The following is a 25,543-nucleotide window of genomic DNA, read 5'->3' on the forward strand; positions in this document are numbered from 1 at the left end:
TTATCATTGCCCCTCATGAAGTTTCACCGTTTTCTTGCTGTTTCATCAGGGCACTTCTAAATCTGAGAAGGAGAGCCTTTGTTTTTATGACAGAAAGTTGCTATGGAGATATCGTGTGTATCTGTCTCCAGAGATGCACAGAAAAAGCAGCAGGAGCCACAAACCTTTAAAAAAATGTCCTTCAGGAATATTCACAACTACAGTTGGAGGAGGGAAGAGTGAATCACTGCACTTGAACTCTCACTGAATTGAATTCCCCCCGGGCGAGTTTGTAGATCAAACTCTGGGCTGTAGTGTGGTCCATTCCGAGGATGAGGGAGCACTGAATTAGGAATCAGGAGACCTAGTTTAGCCACTGTGACTCTGTTCACTGCATCGCATTGGAGAAGTCCTTTCCTCTCTCCTGACCTCAGTTTCTTCACCTGTAAATTAAGGACTTTGAAAGAGAGGCTCCAGTCAACTTCCACAGCACCTGATAGTCTTCTGTATGTGTGGAGCTTGTCAGTGCCAAGGCAGTGATCATTAAGAGCCGGACAAATGGCATACATGAAAAAAATCAGGCTGGGTAATACAGTAGGGAGTGGTGAGGTCTGTGGCAAACAGGAATTCTCCTGCACAGCTAAAGGGAAGAACCTCTGCTTAGTTCTACTCATCTCGCCATGTGAAAATGGGACCCAGGGCTTATCATTTTCAAGAGAGACCAGTAACCTCAGTTCTTATATAAAGATATCCCCAATCTGTAGAACTCTGGGCAGCTGAACATGTCTCCCCATGGGCCACCAGTTTGAAACCCCTGCTTCTAAGAAAGTATAAGGAATCATTCAGGGAAATCTTTTCCTTTGTTGCCAAAAAAGCAGTCCCTCCTGAGGTGCAACACGGCAGCCAGTTAATACCACTCCTGAGTGAAATACAAAACATAGAGAAGAAGCATTTGGGGATTTAAGTCAATTCAGGGAGAGTCAGTTCAATAAAGGGCAAGCAGGATGCTGAAACTGCCTGTCACATCTTCCCCCCACATTTTATTTTTCTGCCACTCTCAATTAATGAGAAGTGTCAGCCCTTCACTCTGGATTTCCTGTCTGTGACTGTTAATTGAATTTTAATTAATGGTAATTTTAGGAGCACAAGATGAAATCCTAATGCAAGGAAGATGCACACAGAACTCTGGGTATGGAAAGCTCTTCTAAGATCATCCCAGCCCATCCTCTCTGTTGTATAGACGAGGGGACGGAAGCAGGGGAGAGTGACTTGTTCAGGGCCCCCTTGAGGTCCCCTGGCTCTGAGTCTGGTGCTCATTGCAAGACTCCAGGCTGCCCTGGTGACACAATCTGTCCAGCCTTCAAAAATGACATTGATGTAAAGAGTGTGGTTTCCAGAGTCAAGAATTCATGTCGTGCCAGGTGAGGCAGGAAGAGTTGCCTTCTACAGGTATTATCCCTGAGCGCTGACGTTCTCTCTCCCTGTGGGGGCAGGGGGCAGAGGGGCTGTCAGTCTGGCAAGCTCTTGTCCAGTTGCGATGCCAGGACGAAGGGGACATTGCATCAAGCCCCTAATTTATCAAAGGGAAGAACATGCCAACTTTTGGCATTTGCTTTTTCGTTATCACAGTCATTTTGTAACTCCCATGCTCCCTTGGAGATCCGGTTAAACCCAGTTTGAACTCCAGTTCCCCAGGCTATCACATTCCGAAGCGTTCCATCACTTGTGTAGAGTTTCACTGAATACGTTGGGGGAGGTGGCGTTCCCAGGAAGGTACCACATCTTAAGCCCCACAACCTTCTTCCGTCTCTCTTCCCCCACCCTCCCCTTGCCCTGTGCAAGCAAGAAATCCCTCCACTCTTCCGGAGCAGGGAGGTTCCACCTACACTCAGGGCCCCATGAGGTGGCCCATCAAAACATTACTTCTGATCACACACAGTGGACTCCCTGAGGTGAGTCCTGCTGAAAACAATTCTCTCCATCCTGTTAGATATTTATTAAATGTTGTGTGGTCTTCAGTGCTGCCTCTTCTCCTTATCTTCTTCCCTCAGGTATCACACACTATGAGTTTCATCCAGAGAAGACCTTGGACTGCCCTCCAAGGGCTTTCACTTCAAATGTTCTCAAATGAAATTGTTTCTGTTTTAATGGAGTGCAAACTGTAGCCCAGACCCTCACTGAGCTCTTATCCTGGAGCAGCTGAGCAAGTTAGGGCAAGTTAGGAAGCCTAAGACATGAATCATGAATTAAATGAAGACGTAAGCCCACACAGTACATTCTGAAGTGACACCAATCATGCACACACGCACGCACGCACACACACACACACACACACACACATTCCTGTAACCTGTCCACTCTGACTCTTTCCTTCCAAAAATCCCCATTCTTCTCGCAGGACTTTCCCTACCTACCCCCTTTTACCCCCTAGGACTTGTCATCTAGGTCTTCCCACCCACCTCCATCGTGGCTCCTCCCCCCTCCCCCCAAGAGTGCCCCCTCATCAGACAAATCTGCATCCCTCACCTCCACCTCCTGAATGTCAAGCCTAGAATTTTCTCCATCTTGTATTCTTCAGAAAACCCCAGTGAACATAAATCTTTATTCTTTGAGTCCCAGGTGTCATTTGGTGAACAAGAGGTTGATACATAGAATTGGGGGTCGAAACCAAGATGCAGCTAAAGAAATTAGACCCATCCTCCCCCAGTTTAAAAATCAACTCTGATGACTATTACAAAAGAAAAGTGAAAAACCGTTGTCGTCCATGGCAACATCATTGGAATATATGTTTGGCTTCCTGTGGTGACTACTTGGGCAACCATTGCACTCACTGAGTAGAATAAGTCCTATCAAACTCGCTTTCAATAAACACATGTATAAATTATCTTGATTTGTGACAGAAGGTCTTTCCAGACCCAGAATATGTCTCATGGTGTTTGGAAAGAGCCAAAAGGAATTCACGTTCAGAGCCAGGTTTTCGCTTTTCTTCTTTCCTTCCTCCCTCTTTTCCTCCGTTCTTCCCTTCCTTCCTTCCTTTCTAAAATCCCTCTTTATTTTCTCTTTCCTTCAGACCAAGAAATTCAAGGTTCCTGTAGCACGCGTCACCAGCCGCAAACCAAGCCGGCGAGGCTCCACCCTCAGTCTGTCTCGGACAAGTGGAGGGTCATCCCCCCAGAGCAGCATGGTCTCCGTGAACCCGGGCTCAGATGAGCCCCAGAGTGTGATCACCCAGGCAACAGGCAGCAAGGATGTTGAGGACAATGAATCGTCTTCGGCGAAGCCTGAAGAAGAACCTCTCCATGTCAGTAAGTCCTACCGTAGATCTGACCAATCTGCCCTGACTCTGCCTTGAAGCCAGATATCAAGAGCCCCTCGTGTTCCGCCTTCACCCCACTCAGGTAAAGGAGACACACGGGTCCCCTAGCTCTGTTCAATTTCCATGGACCCCTTTGCTTTCCCTCAGTGGAGATCAGAAATATACTCTAACTTGGGTTACTCTGAACCATTTCTACTTGGGAGACAGCCCATGGTCATCAATTGCTCTTTTTAAAAATTTTAATAGTATATTTTCCTTAGCCCAATTTATAAAATACTGTCATTTCGACATGTAATCATATAAAAAAGTATTGATAAGATATTTTACATTTTTTCATACTATGTTTTTGAAATTCGGTGCCTACTTTTTTTAACAGCTTTATTGAGGTATAATTTGCATACCATAAAATTCACTTGTTTTAAGTGTACGAGTCAATGATTTTTTTGTAAATTTATAGAGTTGTATAACCAACAGCACCATCTAATTTTAGAACATTTCAATCAACCCCAAAGAAAACCTCATGTCCATTGGCAGTCCCTCTCCTTTCCCACCACAAATCTACTTTCTGTCTCTGGAAATTTGACTTTTCTGGATATTTTATATAGGGAAGTTGTATCACTCTGTGACCCCCACTCTGAAACAAGCCTTTTCAATGGTTCACAATTTTGAGGACACAGGTTCTTTAGAAAATCTGTTGAAAACTATGGGCCTCTCTTTAGGAAAAAAATGCAAGCACACACACATACATGTTTTTGCACAGTCTTTTAGGGGGAACCTGTGGACCTCCACCAGATAGAATTGTGACTGGATTCCGTAAGTCGTGTAAAAAATTCATTTTCAGGACTTTCTGGCTTGAGCTTGTATAGTAAAAGGAGACAGGAAAAGAAAGGATTTATGCAGAAAGATGGAGAAGGCAGAAGGAAGAAAGAGAAAGGGGCATGAAAGAGGCAGGCTCACTGCAGAACTATTGACTCTGGTGCATGAAACACCTTCTCTGCCATATCCCCACATGCTTTGTCCCCTCAGTGCCACCTAAGCTGAGGCCTGCCTGCTCAGCCAGTGTTCTTTCACACAATCTAGAATGCCCATAGCAACCAAAGCTGGACCAGGTTTAGTACAGATACAAGGAGGTTGAAAAAAAGGTCAAGGTAAACCAGAAAGCCTGATTAGGGCCCCGATTATCAAAGCCAGAAATGGGCAAAAGTGCAAAAGTTCAGTAAGTGGTCAGGACTCATAGTAATGATGGCCAATGAGAAAATTTTCCACCATCCCCCTTGTTAACAGGAGACCAAGAAAAGTTCTAAGCCCTGAAAAGCTGTTTGCTGAACAGAAGTAGTATCGCAGATGGAGAGGAACTGAGATAAACCATCATCAGATGTATGACTCTTCTGGATTTCTTGAACCTTCTTTCATTCAAAATGTATTTATTGAGCAGCTACTGTGTTCTTGGAACTGAGAACGACAGTACCTGCCCTCCCCAAGCTTATATTTTACAAGGAAAAAGCAGACATAAACAAGAAAGCCATAAATAGCAGGCCAATTGCAGATAATACATGATCGGAAGATAATAAAACAAGACTCAGGCTAGAGAGAGACTATTGGTGGGAATGGAGCTAGGTTAGACAGGGTGGTCAAGGAAAGCCTCTCTCAGCTCTGACATTTGAGTTTCTGAAGACACGAAGCTGGGGAGGGATGCAGGGGTGAGAGCATGCGTGGCCTTGGTAAAGCAAGGTAAGGACTTCAGAATTATTCCAAGTGCAAGAGGAAGGCTCTGGAAGGTTGCAAGTGTAGGGGTAACAAGACCTGGTTTTCTTTTCAAAGGTCTGTGTGTGGTTATTAATGTTGTGTCCGCTCTGTGTCTCTTAACTCTGAAAACCTTGCTCTCAAGTAAGACAAGCAGAGAAGAGTCCCCAGCTTCAAGAAGTGCCTCAGTCCCAGAGTTCACATATGGTTCTCCCAGTGGCAACCTGAGAGCTGAAGGAAGGAGGGACCAGAGGGAGAAGAGACTTGGCAATGAGGGGAGGGGAGAATAGTGCCCTCTCTCCAGGCACCCGAGACACCACAGACCCTTCCCTAACGGCCACGCTACTCCTACTCCCAGTCTAACCAGTTGCCTGCTCCAGTCAGTGCCATCTCCCAAAGCTCTTTTGAACCCTACCCTCTTCATTCCTATTGCTTTTGTCTTAGTTTAGAGATAGAAAACTGGGGCATATGGGCTGGTTCCTGCAGACTGTGTTTTGTTTACCACACAAGGCTTTGTTTAAAAATAAAAAAAGTAGGAGTGACTTTTTAAGATTGAGAGATTGGACATCAAAATTCTGATTTTAAAAAAGTTATTCTTTTGTGGCAACAGTGGGCCTGCAACCCTGCATGACAACAGTCAACTGGAGCTGCCCTTCTTAGGTGGGGCATGTGCTCTCTAGTTTTCTACAGTCCCCACCACTCCCTGTTACTCCCAGTCATTACATTGCTCCCAGTTGGCCAAGTGCATGCCCATTTATCATCTCCTTTGCCCTCTTGTTTGTCTTAGAATGATGATGATGATGATACAATAACTAACCCTAAGACGACTTTTATGTGTCAGGCACTGTATATGTGTGTGTGTGTGTGCGCGCGTGTGTGCATGTGTCCTCACAACAAGTTTTTATACCTGTTTTGCAGATGAGGAAATTGGGGCACAGAGAGGTTAAGTTATGTGCCCAAAGTCACACATCCAATAAGTGACGAAGCCAGGGTTTGAAACCAGGCAGTCTGGCTTTCATGTCACACTTAATTTCTATGCTTTACCCAAGTCTCTAGAAAAAGTGGGAAATGAAAGACCAAGAGAGCAGCCTGATTTTTCTTACACTGGCTCTTGTCACTCGCCTGTGGTATCTGCTCCCTGTAAGTACATAGGTTTGGGAGCCCTGGTCCAGCTTTCATCACCTCTCATCTAGATGACAGTAGCAGCCTCCTAATTAACCTTCCTGCTTCTTGTCTTACCCTCCCTTGCCTACAGATTCTTCTCCATGTTGAACCAGAAGGAACTTTCTAAATTAAAAACTTAACGTAGTGCTTCCCAGCTTAATATCTTTCAGTGACCCCCCCCATTGCCTCTAAGACACTGCGTCTGATCTTGTCCCAGGCTGCCTATAGTGGGCTCAGCTCTTGCCATGTCACACCTTATACCAGCTGCTCCGGCCTCACCAAAAAACTCTCTCCTCCTAAACAATGCACCTTCTTTCATGCCCTCCTCTGTCTGTGGTGCCCTTTCACCTCCAACCCTTCAGTCTAATGGACTCCTATTCAACCTTTAAGACCCAGCTCAAATATTCCCTCCCCTGTAAAGTTTTCCCTGACTCTCCTTCTCTCAATTCTCTTAGTATTTTGTATTTGCTTGTATTAAGTACTTAATTTTAATTTACAACTACATCTCACTGTATCAGGTAGGAACTTCTTTTGATAGGTACAGAGACCTGAAAAATAGTAGCTTAAAAAAGATAAAAATTAATTTTTCTTACAGATTAGAGATAGGGTGGTTCCAGAAGATCATCAGGGATCCTACTTCCTTCTGTCTTTCTTCTCCACCACGGATCACTTCATGGTCCAAAATGGCTGCTGGAATGCCAGTCGTCAGAGTCACATCCTACAAGGGAAGCAGAAGGAAGTAGGTGAAGTAGAGAAGTGCTCACTCCCAGCTGAGTTTAAGCAGTCTTCTCAGAAGCTTCATACAGTATTTCTCCTAAAATCTCATGGCCCAGAATTTACTCACAGGGGCACACCTAGCTACAAAGGATGTTGGGAAGTTGGGCTAATAAATGCTTCCCTCACACACACAGACACAAAAGTACATATGCATACATATATTTCTGTTACTAAAGAAAGGAGAAAGGAGTGTGAGCTCCCTTCAGGCGTGGAACAATGTCTTACTCACCTTCTACCTGGCACACGGCAGGTGCACAGAAATGGCTGGGAGATGTATTCCCACCAGAGACCCAACATCCAGGAGAGAAAGTCCTTCTCCCTCAGCCTCCTCACCCTTTTCCTCTATTTATACCTTAACCTCCATTGCATTTGTCAGAGCCTTAACAAAAGTAGATTAATTTCCCAGACTTTCATTGCCTTCTAAAACCTCCTCAAATTGATTCTGAATTCATGAATCCTATTCTAAGAGACACACCATCTGACCAAGGTTTAATCTCCAGGGCTGGCTGCATAATGAAGTCTTTGTGGACACAAATCACTGGGGACAGCAGGCCGTGGCCTCTCTGTGGAACGGTCCCTTCCCAAATCAATGGCCAAGGGATTTCAGAGGAGCCAAAGCCCAGACCATTCCTTCCGCCAGTCTTGAATCTTCCAGTCTTGGAACTGTTGGAGGAGAAACTCACTTAAATAGTAACTCAGAAAGAGGGGTCCTATGCCTTCTACTGTCCTATGCCCCCCCTCCCGCCACCGAAACAACCCCATACAACAAAAGGACTTCCTCCCTTTCCCCCCAACAGAGAGGAAGAAATGGGTATAGTTGCTCTCGAGGGGGATTCTTAGGCAGGCCGGGGATCGGCAGTGGAGGAAGGGAGTTAGAATTTTTTCTTTAGGGGTGTGACTTGGCATCTGAAACAGGGGATGCCGTTATCTCAGAGCACTGGGTAATGGCATCCCCGTAGCCCCGGGCACTGGGAACCAAGCAGGTTCCTCTGAGTGCGGACGTCCATCACAAGACCGTCTTCCTCAGGGAAACTCTATTTTGTGGCACCTGCACCTTTTCCAAACAAGCCTCTCCTTCCTTGGAGAGTAGACGTGGGCCTTGGTGGGTAGATACGAGCCTTGGTGGGTAGACATGGGCTTCACAGTCCCAAGGCTTTGTTCTAGTTCATACTTATCCAACCTCAGCTATGTGATGGGCGGAGCTTGATGTTGGTGGGCACCGTTCCTGCCCAGAGGCATTATTGGCAAGCAGAAAAAAACCTTTGGTGCATTAAATGGCATATGGAGCCTTATAGGGGATTCTCTAGGAGAGCTGCCCAACGTGCCAGGTCACTGGGCTCATTTGCTGGTGTCCACCCACTAGGCTGGTTTGCTTCCGGGTGGGGGCAGGAGTGGGGGAGTGATCAGCTGGTGCTGCTGGGTCCCCAAGAGAAGGGAAGAAAGTGGAGGAAGCATCCAGAGCTCCCTCATTAATAGGCTTCTGGACACACACCAAGGATTCTGGGATGCGTGGCAGTAGGGAAGGTGGGCATGACAAGACAAAAATGAAGATCAGATTCAGGTCAAATGGAATCATGCCCACCAGTTACTAGGAAGATAAACCGTCAGTACTTGAGAATGAGGAAGGTGGAGTGGAAAATGGCTAAATGTTGATGTTGATCACAGCCTAGATGGCTCCCAGGTCACTGAGGGGAGCACCCTTTCCCTAGCACCCAGTGACTGCATTCACAAACAAGGTTGGACACAAATGGCCCTGGGAAGCACTGGCTTCACCCTTCCAGGTATGGCTTTTGAGACTTGACCTTGAGCCGACTACAGGCGCCTACTTACTAAAGAGTAAAAAGTGTCCATGTTGGCATTGTCTTCCTTCATTGATATTCTAAATCTAGCTCATAGTCTCCCAAACCCTTCCTACTTTTTTTCTCCTTAGTCGTTTACTTATTTATTTAGCAAATATTGACAGAGACGCCTGTATGACAAGCACGGTGCCAACTGATTGCCATCTGTATTTGTACAAAACACTTAGGACTTCCCCTCTCCCACTTTTCTTCAAGCACCTAGCTTACTCCAAATATATATTATTTTCTAACTTTTAAGAGTGTCCATGTATTAGATTCCCAGGGCTGCCTTAACAAAGTACATTTCCTGGCTTAAAACAATAGGAATTTATTGTCTCACAGTGCTAGAGGTTAGACTCTAAATCAAGGTGTCAGCAGGGCTATGCTTCTTCTGAAATCCGTATGGGAGAACCCTTCCTTGCCTTTTCTAGCTTCTGGTAGTTGTCGGTAAGCCTTGGCATTTTGGCTTGTAGACCCATCAGCAGTCCAGCCTCTGCCTCTGTCATCACATGGCCATCTTCTCCCTTTGTGTCTCTCTCCCCTTATTACAAGGACACCAGTCATATTGGATTGAGGGCCCATCCTACTCCAGTATGACCTCATCTTAGTTACACCTGTAGCCACCCTATTTCTAAATAAGAATATGAATAATTCACATTCTGAGGTACTGAGGATTAGGACTTGAACATTATCTTTTGGGAGGACACAAGTCAACCCACAATAAAGTCAGGCACAAAGAAATATCTCTACATTGTGTAAAAAGCGACAATGTGAAGTATGAATATACAAGTCAACTAATGCAGTGAGGAGTGGGGGGAGCCATGGGGAGCTGGAGAATGCACTGGAAGGTCTAAAGGGCCTCATCAGCATGGGATGAGCCCCACCTCAGAGTCTTTTCCAGGGAAACTGGAGGCCCAGATTTGTAATGTGAAAACTTCCAGTTTTGAAAAGTTTGAGCATCTACATCAAATCAAATCAAACACATTTATGAGCTAGAATCAGCCTGTGGATCACCAGTTTGGAACTTCAGGTCTTTGGGATCAGAGAGGGTTTTCCCGGACAAGCTGATTTCTTCTTGGAATTGGAAACAGTTATCTCAGGCTACAGAAGAGTGTTTAAGGGCGGGGTGGAGGGGGACTGCGGCCAGGAGGAATGAGATGAAACAGGAAACAGAAAGCGCAGCCAAGACCCTCAAGGCCTCACAGGCCATTGGGAGGAATTTAGCTGTCGTCCCAAAGGAGATGGCCAGTCACTGGTTGGAAGCAGAGGAGTCACGTTTGCAACCTGCAGACTTCTAGACCCCGGTCAAATCCTTCTCCGGCTCCCCAATATGCCAAAGCAGAGGGGATATCGGCCTGGGGGCTGGGCCGTGACCTGCGCAGTCCTGCAGACAGTGACCTCTTGTGTTCCCATCAGATCTGCAGAAGCTCCTGGAGATGGTTCGGGAAGATGCTCAGAGAACGGTCACAATGGCAAATGGGATGCAGAAACAAGCGGCCAGGTATGTTCTTTTGACACCTGGGCAAATAAAGGATGTCAGCCTCATAGTGATAACATTAAGGACAGCAGTTCCCAATGGTGGAGCATTTCCTCTGTGACAAGCGCTGAACCGTGTACTTTGCTCATGTGTATCACCTCCCTGAGTTCTTCCAGCAACCCTACAAGGTAGGTACTATTGTCTTTATTTTACAAATAAGGAAATGAGGTTCAGAGAGGCTAACGAATGGTAAGGCCACAACTCGAATCCAAATCTTTCGTATTCCAAAAACTGTTCTCTTATCCACTCCGCTGTACTGCTTCCCAGGAACCCAAAGGTTATTCATTCATTCTTCTAGTGAGTATTTATGAATATGGATGGACCGTACTAATTACTGCAGGAAGTGTTATGAAAGAAAAGCTCAGACCTGTGAGAGGACATAATAGGGGCATCTGATCTAGTCTGGGATGCGGATGGGGATGAGAGAAGTTCCCTCCAAAGAAGAAACTTTAAGCTGAGATTTTGGATGAAGCATGAGAAAGAGCTCACCAGCCACAGTCGTTGGGGGGTAGCCGGGAGAGCCAGCAAGGGGAGTGAATACTGCAGACAGCACATGTGCAAACATGGTCAAAAGGGAGTGTAGCACCTTCAAGGAACTGAAGTGCTTCCCAAATGGGATGGGCAGAGATATAAGTCTGTCTGGGGACCTTGGAAGCCACCTCTAGGATTCTGATTTCTATCCTAGGAACAAAAAGAATCCTTTGCAGTTTCAAGCCGGCAACCAATGTAATTGGCTCAGAGAGTCAGACTTGAACCTGAGGTGTCCTCCTTCCGGCGGAAAGCCCTATCCACTGGACTTCTGACCTCTAAAAGCCTCAGAGAGCTTTTAGAGGCTAGAGCCGAAGTTCCCTTTCCAAGTGTGGATCCCTCAGAGTAAGCAGATGACTTCCTGAGAATAAATGAGGCACTGGAGAGGTTCATCATCGCCTTCAGCCTCCTGGGATGCCGGCTATGACTTACTGGTTGTTGTTATTACCACAATTAGGGTTCACCAAGCACGTTCACGTGCATCACACCCGCCTCTGCTTGTTAATGATGAATTGGCTGCTGCTGCCCCATCTCACACCGGGGCTCTGGAGGGTGGCGTTGAAGGCTCTCAGAGATGATGTTGGCCCTTAAGGCCCCGGTCGCTGCGCCTGATTTATCAGCGTTAAAGACAGATGACAGCGATGAAGCATCAGCTCCAAGAGGCTCCTTCCTTTGCAAGAACTCACGCCATGAATACTGGCTTTGGAGTCAGACCGACATAGGTTCAAGACCTAGTGCCTTTGAACACGTCCCTCAGCCTTTCTCTAAACCTCAGCTTTCTCGTCTGTAAAATGAGATTGTGTTTCATCAAAGCACTGGCGGTGGTACCAGGTAGACTAGGGTCAATCTCCATTTCCGTGATTTAATGGCTGTGTGCTGTTGAGCAAGTTGCTTCACCTCTCTGAGCCTGATTCCAATTCTGTAAAATGAGGCTCATTAACAACCTATCCCGAAGGGCTGTAATGAGAATTAAATGATAATTTCCTAGTAAAGTGTTTTTATTGTTGTGGAAATAATGTCTACATCACTGAGTCATTTGAAGCATTTAGTGAGATAATGCATTTAACATATTAGCCTGTGCCTGGCATACTGTAAGCACACAAAAATTGGTGACAGTGGCGGTGGTGGTTGTTACTTTTGTTTCACATACAGCATCCTGTGGAACCTTTGCAGCCACTCGCTGAGACAGGTTGATTAACCAATACCCAGCACCATGGTCCCATCTGGTAGATGGAGAAGGATGGCCAGGAGTGACCTGCTTCAGTTCCTCAAAGACAAAACCACACAAGAACCTGCTTCTCACAGAACTCATCACGTGGCCTCTGCATTCACTTTAATGATAAAATAACCATGGTTACAGTGCGAGAACCTGTTGAAATTTCCCATCCTTTTCAATTCTCCTCCAGGAGAAAAATCTCCCTAATCCCTTGCTAAGGCAGCAAATATTGAAGGCTTTTCTGTGGAGCTGCCCAGAGACAATTAGGGGAAGCTGCAGATTTTCTTTTGCCCTCCTCACTTTAAAAATGTAGATTCCTATTTCACTTTAGACAGCAAGTCTGCTCCCATCAAGACTGACGTAGAATTCTGGGGGTTTTAGGAACCCCTGAAAGCCTTCTCTCCCAGCCCTCAGCCTCAAGGGCCAGACCGCCCTCTGGTCACCTGTCTTAGGGCATTTGGTCTGGTATAATAAAAATCCCGTAACTGAGTGGCTTGTAAACAAGAGACATTTATTTCGCACAGTTTCTGGAGGATGGAAAGTCCGAGATCGAGGTGCCAGCAGATCAGCGTCCGGCATGGACCCTCTTCCTCATAGACGGCTGCCTTCTCACTGTGTCCTCACGTGTAGAAAAAACAAGCTAGTTCTCAAGGGTCTGCTTTATAAGGACATCAATTCCAGTCATTAGGGTTCCACCCTCATGATCTAATCACCTCCTAAAGGCCACCACCTCCTAACAGCATCCTCTTGGGATGAATTTGGGGGGCCATAAACATTCAGACCATAACATCACCTAGGAAGATGACCTTTTCTTAAAATCCTCTAGCAGTGTTTTACAAATGTCCCTGAAGATCAGAATCAGCTGGGGCGCTTGTGAAAACTACAAATTTCTGGTCTTCATCCCAGACCCACTGAATCAGAATCCTTAGAGGAAACCGCATTTTTTAACAGGCACTTCAAGCAGGCATTATTTCATGGTATGCCAGGAAATGCTAAGGTTTTCAAAGTATGCTCTCTGCACACCTGCATCAGAAGTCTGTGTGTGTGTGTGTGTGTGTGTGTGTGTGTGTGTGGTTTTAAATGCAGCTTCTGGGGTCCCACTCCAGGCCTGATGTATCCAGATCTCTGGGAGCGTGGCTCAGGAATCTACATTCTCATTCTGAGCAATTTTTCCAGGTGACTCATGCCCTCCTGTAGAGCCTAGGATCCCCGCTCTAGAAGGAGAACTCTCCATTCTCCCATAGATATTTAGTGCCTTGGGGAGCATCATTTGTTCAGCGCCTTATTAAGTGACTCATCTTGCTTTGCAGTATCTTGTCAATGCTCAGACAAAACAAGAGCGATTCTGCCTATAAAGACATGCAGACCACCCGCAAATCAAGGTAGGAAGGCCTGCGGCCATAGCAGGTGGGTCAGGAGGCACCGCACAGTTATGGGTGGCGTTGCAGAGATGCCCCTCACCAGACCGTGGAAAGTGGGGCAGGGAGGGGGATCTTCTTCCTTCTTCACTGGAAATAAGTTCCTTAACTCCCAGGTCTTGGGGGTGAGTATTTAGCCGTTTCTCCCCAATAATCGTATACCATAAAGTTACAATCTTCTGGTAGTGGAGGGATGAAGTGGGGAGGGTATGTTACAGAACTACCTCTTCCCTTTTTACTTGGGTGACTTGTAATGGGGGAGGTAAAGGTCTGCCCCCAGTTTGTTTATTCATCTATAGCATATTCCTCAGTCCCCGCTGTATGCCAGGAACTGTGCTCAGCTCTTTAGAGATTCAGCAGCAAACAAGACAGAAGCAGTCTGACCACATGGGTGGAGCCCACTGTCTGGTCTGGGGTCATAACTCCTTTTGTGTCATAGATTCTTTGACCATCCGAGGAAGCTCACAGACTCCTTTCAGAAAAAATGCTTTCAAATGCAGACTCTAAATGACAAAGGTTTACAAAGAAATCTATAGTAATATCGATTACAATATTACAACCAAACATGAGCTATATAGTCATCTATGAGCTTCTTTAGCAATACCTTATACAGTAAGACTTAGCAGCAGGTCTAATAGCTACTGTAATTTTGGATTAGTGTCAAGTGTAAATGATTTTTCAAAATATCTACCACAATCTTAACGTGATGTGTAAAAATGGTGATTTCCGTTTCTGTGAAAGGCTAGGTAAAGATGTGAGCTGTTGTTTTCCATCTGCATTCATGGACTCCTTGGATCCCGCTTGTGGTTGAGAACTGCTGTTCTAATAGGAGAGTCATGCATTTATCAGATAACCCCACAGAGGTAGCTGTATAATCAGGACTGTGGAAAGCATTCTGAAGGAGGATTATGGAGGATTTGGTGAATGTTGAGCACCAGGGTTCTAACCAAGGCTGAGTTTGACATTTAAGCTGAGACCTGAAGGAAAAAAGAACAGTTAGGTAGCCTATGGCTGGGAAAGCTGGGATCTGGAATCTGCATTCTCATTCTGAGCAATCTCTCCAGGTGATTCCTATGCCTTCCCCCTGTAGAGCCTACGGTGCCTGCTCTAGAAGGAACAGTAGGAATAGTGTTCTGAGCAGAGGGAATAGCATATGCAAAGGGTCTGAGGTAGGAGGACGCTTAGAGGCACTGAGCAAAGACCAGTATGGCTGAAACTCAAGGAGGGCCAAGGAGAGGGGAGACTGAGACAGGCAGAAGGGTCTTCTGTTGTTGTTTGTTTATCACAGCTAATAACACTGCTTCCTTCCTCTCCTGCCTCCCCGCCAAGTCACACTATCAGCCCTAGAAGAGAGCCATCTACAGGAGGAAGGTCAAAGCCAGCCTGCTCCCCCAAAGAATTCAGCAGCAGAGGTTGGGGCAGCTGGGTGGAATCCAGACGCATGGCCTTCTGGGTATTATTACTAGGGCTCTGCTTCCCAGCACGGTGGGATAGGGCTTGCTGCATCGCCTGCCAGACCTAAGGCCTCTAGGTCTAGTCCAGTGAGCCTCTGGGAGAAGCAGCAAAGGCCGGGCCCTTTCCTGTGGGGAGTGGTCTGGGAAATGGCCTGAAGAAGCCCCGCCTGCCACAGGGCTGGAAGGGAAGGGTTAGCCACGCATCACAGGGATAAGGAAAACAGTCTTACCCTCTAGAGGCACACAGATAAAGCAGTCAAGTCAGTTTCTCAGATGTTTAGAGAAACGAAGGGAGGCAGCGTGTGAGAGAAGATGCTGGGCACTGATGCTGAAGGCCCAGGCCACTGAAGGAGGAGCTGGAAGAATGTATGGGGGGATGGGCACGGGCAAAGACCTTCACCCCCATCTAGGGACCCTGGCCAGGCAAAGTCACAGGAGGCAGCAGCTGCTTAGGGAATTCACCCCCCCCACCCCCACCCAGAAAGGGTCAAATGGCACCAGGAGTTGACTGATCAGATGAGGAAACTGACGATCCAGAGCGGAGGTGCTTATCCACAGCCTGGGAGGAGGCAGTGCCAGGGCTGGGCTCTGAGCCCAGCTCTGCCTGCCTCCAACGTCGAGTGCGGTGGGTGCTCAGCACCAGGGTCCAGTGTAGAGAAGAGAAGCCTTGAATGAAGGGGCGGCCTGGGGCCGGGAACACCACAGACAGTGTGCCCAGGAGGACTCGACCCTCCCCTCAGCAGGTCTGCACTCAGCCCCAGGGTAAGTGCTGACAAGTGTAGAGAGGGGGATGGGAGGGTCCGAAATGAACCTGCCCTCCAGATGGAGAGACCGATTTTATACAGATGAAGCTGGGATCCAGAAGATACGTCATCCCAACAGTATGCAGAGGCAAGAGGCCACAGCTGGACTTGGAGAGTCAGAGCAGGCAGAACTTGCTCTAGGCCATGTGACAGGGTGGGAGTTGAGCAGGTGGAGAAGAAACGAGGATTGTCCAGGCAGTGTGTCCGGTAGGAGTGAAGGCCAAGACGGGGGGGAAATGCACACCGAGTTCTATTTCTGATGCCTCGATTAGAACCACCGCCCTCACCTGAATCCTGGCGGCTAGCAGGTGTCATGGGGGCCCTAAAGTCACCCTTTCTGGAAAAATAAGGCTCCAGGCAACTTGAAACCAACCTTTGTGTTTCAGTGACAGATCCAGCAGTACAAGTGGAGACAGCCACTCCCAGGTGCTCCAGAAGAAGTCTAAAAGGTAGGCCAGCTGGGCAGCGGAAGATGCCAGGCAAGAGGGACCGTGGCAACTCTCCATCTTCCCAGGGGTGTAGAAATAACCCGGTGCACACCAGACTCCCTGAAGCCATAGACACACCTGAAGGACAAAGGACCCCCGGGGCAAGGGGCTCATGGGCAAGATGCTGAGCAACCAGACAGACACCGGCAACAAGTTCTTCCTTCAGGCTTGGCGCCGGGCAAAGCATTCTGTATTCGTTATCTTGCTTATTCCTCAAAACCAATCCTATGAGCCAGGGGTGCTGTCCCATTCTACAGAGGAACAGACTGAAACCTGGGCAGGTGAAATGTCTCACCAGAGGCCACACAGCTAAAAAGTGGTGGTATGGGAGTTTGAACCTGAATCTCCCAACTCCATCACACCATCCTTAACGCTTGCTGGGCTGAAGAGACCAGATGTCTCTCTGTGGGCTCGTTTAATAAGGCCTGACCCACCAGCCTGATGTTTTGGGGAAGATCTATCTTCCCTACCTCCGGGGGAGTGCCGAAGGAGGCTCCAGTGAGGGTGGAGAACCTGGGTGGGTATTATTGCAGAGCACCTTGGGGCCCGGGGAGGCCAGCCTCATGGGTCTGTCCCTTGGGCTCCGTCCCCCAAGCCCTTCTCATCTGTGTCCACAGCCGCTCCAACCGTGACATCATCCACTGCAGGAGTGGGGTGTGTAACGCCATGAGGGCCAAGTTTAACAGTGTGGCCCAAGAGGCTGGCCTCTGTCTACAGGACAAGATGGAAATCCTCATGAAGTAAGGGCACACATACATCCATTCACTCAAAGGACGTTCATCTGGCACTTACTCTGTACCTACCAGATGCTAGGAGTTGGGGTTATAACAGGGAACAAGAAGGACCTGTTCCCTGCCCTCAGGGAGCTTGTAGTCTCCTGGAAAATATGGGCAGAGACAAAATACCTGAATTGATAAATTTATAGGTACAAATTATGATCATTGCTGTACAGTAAGAGAACAGGCTTCTCAGAGAGAGGGAGAAACCGTGGGATCCTAATGCAGGTTGGATAATCCAGGAAGACCCCTCTAAGGAGGTGATGTTAAGGCTCAGCCCTGACACGTGAAGAGGAGCTGGTGGTATGGTGAGAAGGTGGAAAGGCATTCCAAGCAGCAGGAAAAGTGCATACAAACTCCCCAGGTAGGAAGGGACATAGAACATTTGAAGAGGAGGAGGAAGTGGTAGGTGAGCTCTGCATCATGCACAGCCGTACATGTCATGATTAAGACTTGGAAGTTGACTTTCAGAGCAGCAGCAGACAACTGGAAGCTTTTCTATTCTAACAAGCCAGTCACTGCCTCCCTTCCCACCTGACCCCTTGACTACGGTGACTGTTTACCCCAGTGAACTCATCCATTCAGCGAAGGTTTCATGATGACCCTTTGCCCTCTCACCCTCTCAGCGTGGAGGGACCAGCTGCTCTGGGCCACAGGTCCAAAGTTGACTTGCCCCTACCTTTTGGGAGCTCCCAGTCTAGTGAGGGAGACAGACAAAGAGGCGATTACCACACAGGGTGATGAGGGCCAGCATGGGAATAAGGAGGTGGCTAAGGGAACACAGAAAGGTCCAAGGGAAATCAGAAAGGTCTTCCTGGAGGAAACAATATTTTCAGCTTAATAAAAATAGGTGATATTTCCAGGGCACTTAGTATGTACCAGACATGGGTGTAAGAGCTTTGTTTTTATCACTTGGGCCTCACAACAGTCCTGTGGGATAGGTGCTATTATTAGACCCATTTTACAGATGAGAAAAGTGGGCTCAAAGATGTCTCTTGTCGATGGCCACGCGCTGGTTAAGTATTAATAGTAAAGGTGGAATTCAAATCTAGACGGTCACACAGGAACAGTAGGAGGGAAGAGAGTTCCAGGGAAAAGCAACAGCAAAGTCCCAGAGGCAAGAAGGGGCACAGTGGGCCATAAACTGCCAGTAGTCAGGTGTGCTGGGGCTTAGGTTGTTTACAAGGTAAGCGGAGAGATAGACAGAGGCCAGATCATAAAAGGCCTTCCTAACCCAGCTGTGGAGGTTGAACTTTATCTCAGAGACTTTGTTCATGAGCCAAACCATAAAATGCTGGGAGGAAAGGGATGGAAAGGATAGAGATAAAGCTGGAAGATGATGTAGGGGCTGAATAATCCAGAGCCTTGGAGGGTAAGTCACTCAGAGGACTTTACTCTGAGTAAATGGGAAGCCATTGAAATTCATAATATATAGGTGAGGACATGGTTATATTTATAATATAGTCTCTGTAGAGAGAGAGGACATATACACCAAATGATAAAGGGAACGGGGAAGAGAGGAACCAAGATGAGTTAAACACCTACTGTGTGTCTGGCACTGAGCGCAGCACTATACACACATTATCATTTCCTCCTCACCACTGGGATCTAGGAATCGTTACTATCCTTCATTTTACGGATGAGAAAGCCGTGTAAATACAATCTAAAGTAGGGAGAGAATGAGGGCTGATTGAAAAGTGACTGGATTTAGCGAGACTTGAGCATTTCAGGACCTCGGAGAGAGCTATATGCTCTTGTGCCCAAAGCCAGCTTGTATATTAGAGTGGCTGAGAGGAGAGGGTTAAGAAGTACCGCAAGAAGGAAAAGGTGTTTGACTCAGATCTCGAAGGGCAGCTAGGATGGTTAAAGGAGAAGAGTATCTGATTCTTCTTCCTCTTTCTCATACAACCTGTGATGCAGGCGCCAAGAAGAAAGAGGTCTCCAGAAGTTCCGTTCTTTTGACCTTGTCTCAAATTTCCAAAAGGATGTAGCAAAAATGAGACACCACATCTCCATGGTAAAAGGAGATGCAGAAGAAATTGCAGACCACTGGTAAATATCCTGAGAGCCAGATAAGACAGTCCCTGAAGTGGGTGAAGGGGGCAGTGGTGTTACAAAATTACATTTGATCCCATTATCCTTCAAGACACAGAGAGGCATCACTCCAGAACTGTCCTTGGCCACCAGTACCACCCCCCAAACCAGGCTATATCCAGAGTACAACCAGGCAAGAAGCCCTCAGTTCCTGAACTACAGATAATCTACCCAGCTGTGTTCTCCATATTTACCTTGTTTGATTCAGCTTGCAAATATGGAAGTCCTATCCAAGCTATCTCCTATAAGAGAGGTAGAAGAGGCAAACCAATCTGAAAATTCTACAGATTCTGAGGTCTATGGGGGGAGAACTATATTCCCCCAAATAATTTAACTCTTAAAGATACAAAGCCAGACAGGCATATCCCAGGACCCCTGTGCCCCAGCATAGGGATGACAATAAGTACAACAAAAAGCAATGTGAATTGAGTGATTACTGGCTGGCAGACACTCTCCTAAGCAATTTCCATAAATTATCTATTTTATTCCCCACAAAAATCCCGAAGGGTACATATCAACCCCCCACTTTACAAACAAGGAAACGTTAGGATTTAAACCTCTGGCTGACCTGTCTCTATGCTTAGCAGCGATATAAAATTGGAGTCTGATTTCCCAAAGCTCCATCCTGTCAGGGTGAGTAAATCAAGATCTACGAGTAAGATGGGAAAGCCTAAAAATGTACCCAGAATCCCTTCAACAATTTTAATAATGCAGACTGGGAGCTTACAAAGAGACGTGAATAAATATATAAATATATATCACAACTATAAAGCAATATGAGCAGCCAGAATGTATGATGGAGGATCAAGTTCTTCAACTTTTTCTGCAATCAGGGAAAAAAACCCTTTTTTTCATGAGATACCACTGCTGCCGTCACCTGCACCTGAACCCCCAGGTTAGAACCTACCTCGTTCCCACCATCTCAAGGATGGATTCCCAAACTACCTTCACACGCTGTCATCATATTAATAGAGATTCTTGAAATACACAAAGCTGTGACTCCTGTTTACTCGTTATCAGGGACATGGAAAGTACACACACACACACACACAAACACACACACACAGCAGCAGCAGCAGCACCTTGTGTGTGAGAGCCTCTTGCATCCTAGAAGTATCCCACAGATGTGTCTGTGTCCTCCCTGGCTTGATTAACTCTCAGAAGAGAAGCTTCACAGCCGCATAGCACAGGAAGATCAGCTCGGTGCTTTGTAACCACCTAGAGGGGTGGGATAGGGAGGGTGGGAGGGAGGGAGATGCAAGAGGGAAGAGATATGGGGACATATGTATATGTATAACTGATTCACTTTGTTATAAAGCAGAAACTGACACACCATTGTAAAGCAATTATACTCCAATAAAGATGTTAAAAATAAATAAATAAAAAATAAAACCTTCAAAAAAAATAAAAAGAAGCTTCAGAATACCAGCGTTCTTCCTTTCTTCTAACTTTTCACATTGTCTGCTTGGTAGAAAAATCATAAATGCATCACTTTAAAGCATGCCCTTAATTTTTTTAATGCGATGCAAATCATGCTCCAGCTTTTACTATCCATAAAAATAAAGACTTGCCTGATCTGTGGGCACTTTACACTGAGGGGGGAGGAAAGTCCCCCAGATAGAGACCGATGCTGCCCTGGAGACATCACATGAGTGGTAGAGGTCGTGGAGATGGGGTCCCTGTGGTGCCCAGGCCCATCTCCCAGCAGTTTCCTAACTGACCCTCTCCTCTTGGAACTGAAGGTACTTTGACCTGCTGTCCAAACTCCCTGAGGATCTGAAGAATTTCCGCCCTGCCAAAAAGATCCTGGCGAAACTGCAGAAGTTTGGGGAAAATCTGGACCTGAGGGTCCGGCCGCATGTTCTCTTGAAGGTGCTGCAGGACATGAGAGCCTGGGAGCTGTGCTCTCCGGACATCGCAGTGGCTATCGAGGTACGGACCACCTCCTTTCCCCTCACAGTGCCTCCAGCACACTCGTTCATTCCTCTCTCAACATCCAGGCACTGTTTACGTTTTTAAAGTTTTAAAAAGACATAAAGGCCTTCATGGAACTCATCATCTAATAGGAGAGGTGTTGTCACGTGACCTTGGTTGTTCAACTCCAGGGGACATTATATTCTGTGTAAACGGTGCCCCCTGGAAACTTGGAGGTTTGGGAGAGACATAAATAAATGGACATGTGAATACAATAACTGACAATCATAAAAAGGAGCCCTCGAAATCTGGCAGCTTAAAATTGTGGCCCATGGACCTCACGTGGGTACTCGTTAGTGCAGAATCTCAGGCTCCAAATCATATCTAAGCAACTCAGGATCTACATTTACATGAGATGCCGGGTGACTTGTGTGCACAATAAAGTTTGAGGAGCCCTGATTTAAGGTAAATGTAGAGGAGGCTTATCGTAACTAGAGCCACTGGGGAAGATGACTTTAAAGCTGAGATCTGAACAATGTGAAGGCAGCACCACGAAGAGAAGGGGAAAGAGCAGGTCGGGAAGAGGGAACAGCTGGTGCAAAGGCCCCAAAGCAGGACAAAACTTGACCTGTTCAGCGGCAGTCAGTGGGTTCGGAAGGAAGAGAGCCGGAAGATGCACAGTTCCAAGGGGATTGAAGAGGTCAGTCTGTGCACATCTCTGATGGTCAAGTTAAGGATTTAGGTCTTTATCTGGAGGGTGCTGAGGAGCCACTGAAGGGTTTGCAGTAGCGGCTTACCTTCCCTACCCACCCTAGAAGTTCCGAGTGCCCTGTTCCCTTAGGGCATCAAAAGGGGTCAGCAGATGGGGGGAGGGCGAGGGCCCACACTAAGGTATTAACAGGTGTCAGTGGAGTCACTTCCTTAATTTTATCTGATGGCACGTGTCCATTTTAATAGGGCTTTCAATGCCTCAAGATAAAGAAGTGACTCAGGTGGTAGCATTCTCAGTCCTCTCGGTGTTTTCATGAGAGGTTGGCCCTTCCGCAGGCTGACCTGGGTTGTGTATATGGGTGCAAGGTCAGGAGTGGGGGAGAGAGGATGACCTGTGGACAAGTTCATCTGCCCGGACTCTACTTCCCACGTCCTGGGAAGCTCTTTCGGGAGAGGCTCTGGCAGGCTACTCCGAAACTAAGTCTAGGGCATCTGTCCGGTTATGGGGTCTGCATTCCCCCTGCCAATTGTGGAGGCCGTGGAAAAGGCAATCGCTGAGTGGGTAAGAGGGGTGGGGTGCTGGATGCTCTCCTTTCGCTGAGCTGAGTTCATGGCCCTAGCTATAGAAGTCAGCGTGCTCTCCTCCCAGTGAGAACATCACAGAACCTCTGTTAACCTGGATATGGGAGTCTCTTAACCTGGAATCTACATGAAACTCTATGTTTTGTGTCTTAACCCTTGCCCGGAAGCAAGCCCATAGTTGTCCTCAATTCTCGAAGGGGCTATGAACCCAAAGAAGTTTAGGGTCAAATGACTTTTTAAAAAGATATTCAGGAGTAGAAAAGAGAGAAAGATGCAGACAACTGGGTTTTCCTGCTCTCCCCAAACTTCTTGGGGTCAGTGGTGACAATACGGGACTTAACATTAGCCTGCCGAACCGGGAAGCTGGAAAGAGACCCTTTTCTTGAGAGAACCATCCCCAGCATGATGCTCCAAGCATTATGAATGCCTGAAGGGTTGGAGGTATCCTGGGGCCACAGCCTCAATCACAGATCTTCCAGGATCTTGGGGAGGGCGGGGGCATGGAGTCTAGCTTTCAGACCAAATCTGAGGCTGTTACTGTGTCTGCCCCTCAGTTTGTGCGAGAACACATCATCCATATGCCTCAAGAGGATTATATCAACTGGCTGCAGAACCGAATCAACGTCCCCATCCGGTCCCACAGTGCCCAGATGTAGTGGGCCTGGGTTGACCAGCGATCCCAGTGGAGGAGGGCTGTCTACACTGTGTTCCTGTTTCCTGCCTACTCTCATGGATACTCATTATGATCTAGTAGGGTCATCTGGAGACCAGATGACCCTACCAACATTGTAGAGGGAGCTCCTCCCAGGTGGGAACTCCCTTCTACCTCACACCCTAGCCTCAGTCTCCCAGCCTCCGTTCCTCATTGGTCCAGCCTGACTCTACCTACTCCCTCTCCAGAATCCTTCACTCTTATTTCTCCTCCTCAAATTCTAGATAATAAAATTGGGTTGAATGTTTGATGTTCGGCTGGGAAAAAGTTGGAGTTGTGAATTTGGCCGTGGTATTCAGATCCTAATAATAACATACAGTTATCATTTATTGAGTTTTTGTTATACAACAGGCCCAGTGCTGGGTGATATTATTGCCTAATAATATCATTTAAATCTCACAATTACTTGGTTAAGTAGGTACTAATGTTATCCCCATTTCACACCATTGGAGCTAGAGTGTATTTCTCAGCTTTGTATATACTGTCCTGGATAGAGATGGGTGGATGGGTGGATGGATGGGTGGATGGATGGGTGGGTGGATGGGTGGGTGGATGGATGGATGGATGGATGGATGGATGGATGGGGCATTTCCCAACAAGGCAAATAGTGTGCCAGAAAATCTCATTCTTAAGAGTGCTTGTAATATCTTGTGCTGGTTTTGGTTGTACAAGGAAGCTTAACTTCCTGTCATCTCAAAATGTGTGTGGGCTCACTGCCATTTAACCTCTTTTCTCATCTTGATCTTCTGCTTCCCTACATTCTAAGTTATAGGACCTGTAGTCATTTTAACTCTGGCACTGATGGCCAAGCTGAATTAACAATGAAACAACTGGACTTGATTTGCGGTTATGCCCCGATTATCAGAACACTCATATAGGCTGGACCCCAGCATCTCTCCATGATCCAGAAGGGGTGGATGGGAAGAGAGTTGAACTGGAACTATTTTTCTGTCTAAGCAACATCTCACTCATCCGTTCACCTATTCAGTTATTTACTCATTCATTCAATGAATATTTATCAAGAGCTCAATATGCATCAACCAAGTTCTGGGTTCTGAGGGTAGAGCAGTGACCAAAGCAGACAAGGCTCCTGATCTCGAGAGTTTACATGGAGTCAACAAAGGCTGATGGGGAGGGCAGAGGGACTGCGTGACATCCGCATTGATACCCTTTGTTTAGTGTGACTCTGTGACAGCCATTAGGGTATAGAGGTGAGATGCAGTCTGTAAGGAGTCTACAAAGTTAGGAGATCCTAAACTTCTCTGTATTAAGTAAGAATTGGGGTGAGGGGGGACAGAGAAGAAAGGAGAAGGGCAAAGGCCTAGAGGCAAAAAGAAGCTTAATGTCATCTGAGGAGCTAAAATAACACGCGTGTGGCTGGACTGTAAGATCAGGTTGGTGGTGCAGAGCGGGGGCGGGAGGAGAGGGAGTGCGGGGAGGGCGGCGGAAGCCAGATTTTTAGATGCCTTCTAGGCTATGGGGAGCCATGGAAGGATTTGCAGCAGGGGAATAATCAGATTTGCATTCAGAAAAAAAAAGACCCCTGTGTGAGGACGAGGCAGGGAGAAGGGCATGAAGATAAGGCTGCGGCAGCGACTGTGGGGAGACAGGAATGTCAGGAATCATGTCCGGTGTTTCAGCTCAGAGCTCTGGTTGAAGGACGATGCCTTTAATGTGCCAGGAGGAGAGGAAGAACAGAAGGTTCAGAACAAGAAGGTAAGGAGTTCCGTTTTGAGCATATTGAGTAGGAGATTCTTGTGGGACAGTCGAGTGGGGGGACTTAAAACTCAGGAGACAGGGTAGCACTAGGGATAGAAATATGACACCAACATCCTATGGGCCATGATTGTTAAAGCAGGAAGTGGGAGGAGAGGCAAGAAGAGGAGAGGAGAGGGAGGGTCTTGAGGACCCTTGAGGGTCACAAAAAGCTTCAAGCAGCCCACTCACAACCTAGCATTGACTGAGGGACTGCTTTGTTCCAGACACTGTGCAAAATGCTTGCCATGTGTTATCTCATTTCATCTTTGTGATCCTGCAAGGTTCACGAAGGCAGGGCTCACCTGCTTTACAGATGATGAAATGGAGCCTCCAAAAGGTGTTCTGTACTCATGGCCAGCTGACTCTGAATTCCCTCCCTTCTGCTGCTGCCCTCTAACCCCCCAGCCCTGACTGTATGAGACAAGAACGTCATGAAAGTTATCTGGCTTTTGGAATCATGTCCCAGGAATAGCTCTAATGATGCGGCTTCCTGGCATCTCATTAACTTACATGTACGCTGCATTCTACAGTTTGCATCGTACTTGATGATCACAGCATCCCTCTGCTGTGGGCATTGTTATAATCCCCATTTTACAAGTAAGGATGCCAACACTTACAGTCATTTGCCAACAGTCACATAGGCAGCAAGTGGCAGAGCCAAGTCGAGAACGTGTCTGTCTGTCTTGGGCAGGGGAGATGCTGGGATTACAAGACTTACTCCACCCTCCTGCTTGC

At 47.1% G+C, this 25,543-nt stretch overlaps 1 protein-coding gene across 4 annotated transcripts in view; it reads left to right on the forward strand.

The window, feature by feature from the left end:
* The window catches only part of CCDC60 (coiled-coil domain containing 60), a 166,140-nt gene extending 142,840 nt beyond the window's left edge, over nt 1-23,300 (forward strand). For 2 of the 4 annotated variants that reach the window (XM_082355959.1, XM_082355958.1), the window contains 8 exons: nt 3,050-3,284; nt 10,234-10,318; nt 13,409-13,480; nt 16,160-16,222; nt 16,879-17,001; nt 18,958-19,089; nt 20,874-21,063; nt 22,893-23,300. In XM_082355959.1, the coding sequence (XP_082212085.1) occupies nt 3,050-3,284; nt 10,234-10,318; nt 13,409-13,480; nt 16,160-16,222; nt 16,879-17,001; nt 18,958-19,089; nt 20,874-21,063; nt 22,893-22,994 (1,002 nt within the window). In that variant the 3' untranslated portion in view covers nt 22,995-23,300. The remainder of the gene's footprint in view (nt 1-3,049; nt 3,285-10,233; nt 10,319-13,408; nt 13,481-16,159; nt 16,223-16,878; nt 17,002-18,957; nt 19,090-20,873; nt 21,064-22,892) is intronic. The other 2 variants (XM_082355960.1, XM_082355961.1) reach the window with 2 other exon arrangements.
* The last annotated feature ends 2,243 nt before the right edge of the window (nt 23,301-25,543 follow it).

The sequence above is a fragment of the Balaenoptera borealis genome (assembly GCF_965194805.1).
Source record: "Balaenoptera borealis genome assembly, chromosome: 14".
Taxonomy (NCBI): domain Eukaryota; kingdom Metazoa; phylum Chordata; class Mammalia; order Artiodactyla; family Balaenopteridae; genus Balaenoptera; species Balaenoptera borealis.